The 6,690-nt window shown below is 39.1% G+C and overlaps 1 protein-coding gene across 1 annotated transcript; it reads left to right on the top strand.

Moving 5' to 3' along the window:
- Positions 1-631: 631 nt before the first annotated feature.
- Positions 632-6,154, top strand: LOC131688245 (cuticle protein 16.5-like). The gene is made up of 2 exons (XM_058972434.1): positions 632-742; positions 5,342-6,154. Exons 1-2 carry the CDS (start codon positions 632-634, stop codon positions 6,152-6,154), a joined length of 924 nt encoding a protein of 307 aa, XP_058828417.1.
- Positions 6,155-6,690: the final 536 nt, after the last annotated feature.

Below are 6,690 nucleotides of genomic sequence, written 5' to 3' on the forward strand. Positions count from 1 at the left end.
AGTAATACGATAACGTAGTTCCGAGGGGAAGAAGTGCATAAAAAGTAAGGATTGTTTTTAGTGGTTACGCACGAACGTGAGTTGTGAGTCCCACACAGTGCCAATACACTACAGGCCAGGCTTTCGATACCTTTTAAGCCTTACTATAAAAAGAAAACACACATTCAGACATTTGCTGAACTCGATGAACTGAGTCGGGCCTCGGTTAAAACGTCGGTTTTCAGAGTGATTGCATTCCTATAGGAAAAAAGGCAAAAAACTTTAAAATAAAAGTTTGTTCTGGAGTCCCGATTGAATATTTTACTTTTAGTTGCACATTAAAGGGAAAATTCATTCTTTCACATGCTGAAGTTCTAGAGATGCGGATTTTTTTTAATAAATTTGTAATAGCAAACACACCGTGATATCTTTAAAAGAGTATTAATGTAATATCCCGATCAGAAATACATAACAGAAATATTTCTAAACTGTATCTCGCATTGTTACTTGTTATAAATTTCTGTTATTTTAACTACTAACGAGACCTAATTTATAACACAATATATTACACAAATTGTGTTTTGTTATAATCTTGTTATTTCATTCTGATCGGGATTATTGCTAACGTGAATACGGCGAAACCCGTGCTAAAATGCATGGGAAATTAGGCTTGGTTTGGACACACAATCGGAAGGAAAATAAGCGGCGTAAAGCCACCGAGGATCTACTGGACGAGATGGCCGCCGATCCACCCTCGGACGGGGTAACTCGTTGTAGGTAAATCTGCGATCCACTCATTTACGTGACTTGAATATTGATTGCATATTTGATCGTTTCAGATCTTTGAATGGGATCAAATTTAAATATTAAATGATATGATTCTCACCATTCAAATCTTTTATAGAAAAACTCATTCACATATAACAAAATTCAGCGAAACGATCCAATCGGTGAAATCGACGAAACGACTCTTTCGACAAAACTTTCATGAATTTCATGTTTCGTGATTTGTAACCCCTGGAGTTGTCATTAAAAAGCCTTAAATTGTACTCGTCAACAGAAAAAAGTGTAGCGCGTAGGGGAGACTGAGGAGACTTGATCCCCTTTTGTATTTTTCAATCCTACTCCGTGGAATGATACAAAAACTATGTATTTTTTGTAGTTTTATATTGTTTCTAGGGTTGACTGATAATCATAAAAAAATTACATGGAAATATTATACTGGACATGAGCTATGAGCATTTTTGGAAAACAACAAAAAACTGGAAAATTCTTTGATTAGTGAAGACTCGATCCCTAATTTGGGGACACTTGATTATTTTTTGAAAACGTGTTTAAAAGAGCACGTAGGGTAATAAGCCTATTTTTACCCTTTTTCTATTATCATCCTACCCATCTGAAGCCTTTGGTTAGAGCAGCGTCTGCCATCTTTGCTCAACGCATTGGCTCAAATGGTGTTGCGATAATTGGGGTACTCGATTAGAGTTTTTGCTGCGCTCAAACAGAAGATTTTTACCATTCTCAAGGCAATTTTATTGGCTCTTAAGAAGAAGCGAATGACCTTAAGGCTAAAACCTCTATAATCGAAATAAAAAATGACTCCTAATAACAAAGCAAAGAAGCTGAAATAATAAAATTAATAATGAAATAATGTGATACCCTCCCTAATAGGACAAAAATAGGTACCTAACCCCATTCAATGTTATAAATGTATTGTGGTATTGATTAAATTGTTGTGATTACATATTACTATTTTTGTAATTACATATTGCGCATCTCTCACAAGATTTTTTTACGAATTCTTCAAATCTCTGCAATTATTGGAAAGCTGTCGTTATTATGGTTGAGGAACGTCAAATTTGGGATGCATGGTTGCTACGTATACTGTAGTAAACAATTACAGTTAAGTTTCTGTACGAAGAAGCGTTCATTTTTGACAGTATTTTTTGTTATTTTATGGCAACAATGACTTCAATTGTTCTGGTGTGAATTTGGTTATTTTCAGTGGTGTGGTGTGGCGAAGGGGATCAAATCTCCACAAATTTGAAGGGATCAAGTGAACCCATAGCATCTATTTCAGCAAACTTTAGTACAAAAATAGTTGAACAAAAAAATCAGCTCAATCATAACGTATTCATATAATTGACATTCTCCTGTAATTCTGTATGTAAAAGTATAGTATGTAGTGGGTGACTTTATCAATTGTATAAAAGTTTGAAAATTTAGAAAATAAATCTTCTTCAGTTCTTCTGAGATTTTTTTCTTTGAATCGGTAAAAATTCAGTAACACATGTCCAATTTATTTTTTTGTGTTAAAAAAACTTAAGTTTAGATAAAACTGCGCAACTTTCTAGTATATTCGATTAATGTATTCTGATCCGCCTTTGAGCTACAATGATGGGATCAAGTCTCCCCGGGGATCAAGTCTCCTCAGTCTCCCCTATGTTGCGTTACATATAAAAAGTTAATAATACGATGCATGGTATCCCTGTTTTTTTTTTGCATAACATGTGTTCCACGTATGTTTCGAAAAGCATGTGGCCTTTTTTTCTTTTCGAGAAACGGATTTATTCCAGTACAACCGGATCGCCCGTTTTTTCATTCGAAACTAGGTTCTATAGTTGTCACTTTTTTTAAATATTTAGAGAATAGTGTTTTTTTGTACGTTAACCCTTGTGAAGGCAAACCTAAATCCTAGCGCCTCTAAGGCCCGCTAAATTTCTATCCCCTCTTACAGTGAAATCATAAAAAATTCAAAGTAAATTGATCAATTTTATTTAGAAATGCAAGCTTTTCGAGTGCTTGAATGATTCATCTATTTAAATTTATTGAATAATGTAGAATAACCTGTGGAAAAAACCAGATATAAGCGAAAAATGAAGGACTAGTGGGTTGTTTCCGAATGTTTTAAAGGATTCACAATTAAAGCTCTCGCTTGTTGTTACCTGCTGTACTATATACTAATAAAGTCAAATTTTCATAAAAATACGAGTCCCCGACGAATACTCACCTTAAGGATTAGCTGGGGGTGAAGTTAACCCTCCGGAAGTCGCGCTTATGGCCCACTGAACGAGCAGCCGCTGGTGCCCGATTTTGCTAGAAGCTATGGTCGTCAAAACTCAGGAAATGTCTGTAAAAACTGAAATGTATTCATCAAAAATTATTTTTGCATGGAAACATGCGTTCCAAGAATATTATTTGCATCACAGAATGCACAGTTGATGTCGGGTCTGTTCGGCCCCTCTTGCCTTTTTGTGCATGTAAAAAGTATATACGAATCTATGAAGCACGTTATATGTAATATTTCCGTGGAGTTCGTCCAACTCTTCCCAGGCTCCGTTCGCCATTGAGAATATTTTAAACCCCCTCAACAATTGTACTGTAGCACGGGTCGCATGACAACTATGACATTGGGGTCCCTTATTTGGTGGGTTTTTACCACCGGAACAGGTAGTCCGTAGTGTAATTCTTAGCCGGTTGAAACAACCACTACCGACACTACACGGCATATCTAGGCTGTTCGGAGAAAGAAGCTGACATTGAAGGGCAACTTCCCGAACAGCCGAAAAGGGATGGGAAATCAGGCTTGAGAAACGAATGTCACAACACAAGCTTACTGAACCAACCTTTTCATGGTTGCCGAATTATTACCAAAGTTAAAAGGTGACTCGGCAATCACTCGACCGTTGCTTTCTGTGCATAAAGGTTATTGTACCTCTTATCCTTTCGCCCCGTTCCATTTCGTAGAATGCCAGATTGCGTTCCATTTCGCAGATTGCCTAATCCTAAAGACAATGCATTTTTCATGACGCGACCGAAAAACTTTGCATTCGTTTCATTATCCAAAAATAGCACAGTATCACAATCCCGATCAGATGGAAATAACAAAATTTTTACATAATGAAACGGTAGATTATAAAGATGTGTTAGACTCGTTAGAACAAGGTAAAATTAAAAACAATACCAGATAGGGGATGTATAGGCTTGACAGTTTTTTAATTCGATCTTCAGATCGGGATATATGCCAGCATCGAAAGTAACCGTAACGGTAACCGTAATGTACGCAAATCCATATTTTGTGAGCCGGCCGCGGTGTAGATGATTAGGTCGTTTATGTCAGTGGCGAGGAAACTTATGAAAATGCTTCGTAGGCGGCGAGTCACGTTTCCACTCACGACGCTTAGGAAACTGTAAGTTGGATATGATGGCTAAAATATTTATAACCGATCGTAAAGAGATAGCGAGGGCGACATCCGTTATGAGATTACCTCCCCACAATAGAAGAAAGCTTAAAATAAAACATAGAAATCTATTTTTATCTTGATAGCGTGTATGTGTGTTTGTGGTGAATCAATTTTCTTTCACCTCTTTCCAAGAATCTGTCTGTGGTGGCGAACTTTAGGCCGGTATATCTTACAAAAGGATGTGTTACGAACAGAGAGATGTTTATGTGCTCGAAGGGATGTCTTGATGATAACTGTTCCAGGAAAATGCTTGTAGTTGGTTGATTACGTGAACCATCCGCAACAAAGTATGTAACACAAATTTCTCATTTCCTATAGTTTTGTCTTGAATAATTTACTTTTATTTTCTTGTGTTATAGTTTTTCTGTTATCTTGTTACATTCAAACAGATTTTTATGTGGGATATACGTACCACGTAAATTTGAAACGTGAGAAAACCGTCCAGTTTCTTCATTTCGTTGGCATAATAATTTACAAAATGTAAAAATATGTTCATAATGATTTTAGGCTATCAATTTCATTTCTTTGTATTTTCGTGTTTACGAGCTTCCATAGATCTCATTTCTCAAGCACTAAACCAAATTTGTGGTCAAAATAATGTAACGAATCTTTCAACAGCCCTAGCTGCTTTTTCGAAAGAAGAAGTTTTAACGTGGCTCCTCATATATAGCTGATATTTGTTGCTTGCATTATTTAGCACAGCAAAGACCGACATTATGTATGCCACACCCGGCATATTCGTTGTGCCTGTTTGAAACAAGGTGAATTAAATGTGCTCGATTTAAATCGATCGCCAGTGCTTAATCTGAGCACCCGCTCGTTGGTGAATCCCCTGTCCTTCGGCACGTTCACGTACTAGCGAAAGTAACGAACCCGTCAAATTTACAAACCAAAAACTAGACTCGTTATTATGCTGTGTCGCATCATTTGGTGAACTTAGAGGTGGGAGGACACAAATAAAAACGGATCGATCCGTACAATATGGTATCATTTTTAAACGTTCGACTATTTGCAAATAAGTGCCTTACACTCCAAGCTAGAATGTTCGTCCAACTGGTAAGGTTATTGGTGTCACCTACGTTTGTTTTCACTACATCCTTCAATTCTTTATTCTACAGATTATCGCGGTTTGTCTGGCTGCCGTGAGCGCCAAGCCTGAACCAGGACACTTGGCAGCTCCTCTGGCATACAGTGCTCCCCTGCTAGCCCCCGTCTATCAGCAAGGAGTGCTTAGAACCGGTTACAGCCAAGTAGTTGGACGCAGCTATGCTCCAAATATCCTAACTGCATCACCTCCGATCACATATGCTGCCCCAGTAGCTGAACCGGTAGTGGGACCAGTTTTTCGAGCAGCACCTGTGGTCACACCAGTTCTGCCACCATTTGCATACAATGCTGCTCCGGTTGGCGCTACCCCTGTTATTGCAAAGGCTGCAGCTCCGGCTATTTCCTATGCAGCCCCAGTTGTGCCTTATGCAACACCGGCTGTGTCCTACGCAGCTCCAGCTATTTCCTACGCAGCTCCAGCCGTTTCTTATGCAACCCCGGCTGTGCCCTACGCTGCTCCAGCCATTACCTACGCATCTCCGGCAATTTCCTACGCAGCTCCATCGGCCGCAGTACCTTTCGCTCCAGCACCAGTCGTCGCCAGAACACCGGTGGCTCCCTTCCCAGCTGTAGCTCCCTTCCCAGCCGTGGCACCCTTCCCAGCCGTGACCAGAACACCTATCGATGATGCCCTGCTCCCTAATGCGGACCGTCCCCTGCCTAACAATGCAGCACCGGTCGACAGCGAGGTACAGCAGCCGGCGGTTGCCGATGCGTTTGCCGCTAGATTAACAGCCGCCCCTGCTCGCAATGCGGCTCAGTCAGCTCGAGTAGCGACAACCTATGGAGCTCCGCCAGCTACCAAAGCCTCCAATAACCAATAATTATGTGATATTTTCATTGTTTTCCCCAGAATAAACGCTTCCGATGGCTAGTGTGATTGATTGTTGAGAGAAGGACTTAGGAAATTAAGTTGTTGAAATATACTTGTTTGCAATTGAAAAATGAAATCTGTGTGTTTTATCCTACTTATAGTTGAAAGTGAAAATTATTCTAAGAATGTCATTTTTGGATTCCGTTTAATCTGAAAATTTTACGACAGTTCCTTTTTGTTCTGTTTATTAAAAATTATTAAATATCGGGACCTTGTCAATTGTGGGAAAGTTCCAGTCTTTTCCAAAGTAATGTACTTCGTAGAACCCGAATACGAAGTCAGAATTGACCTCTCAGGTCAGAATTTAGAGATATTTGAGGTTATGTACCCGAAAACGACGCTTTTTCCTACTTTTGAGATTATGAACAAGGGGCAAGTGTCTCCAGTAACATTATTTAATACAACTCTTTCCCTTTAATGCAAGGGGGTTCTGTGCTTTTGAGGCCCAAAGCATAGCTGTTGTTGAGGAAAAAATTGCAGAGTATT

The sequence above is a fragment of the Topomyia yanbarensis genome, chromosome 3, assembly GCF_030247195.1.
Source record: "Topomyia yanbarensis strain Yona2022 chromosome 3, ASM3024719v1, whole genome shotgun sequence".
Lineage (NCBI taxonomy): Eukaryota > Metazoa > Arthropoda > Insecta > Diptera > Culicidae > Topomyia > Topomyia yanbarensis.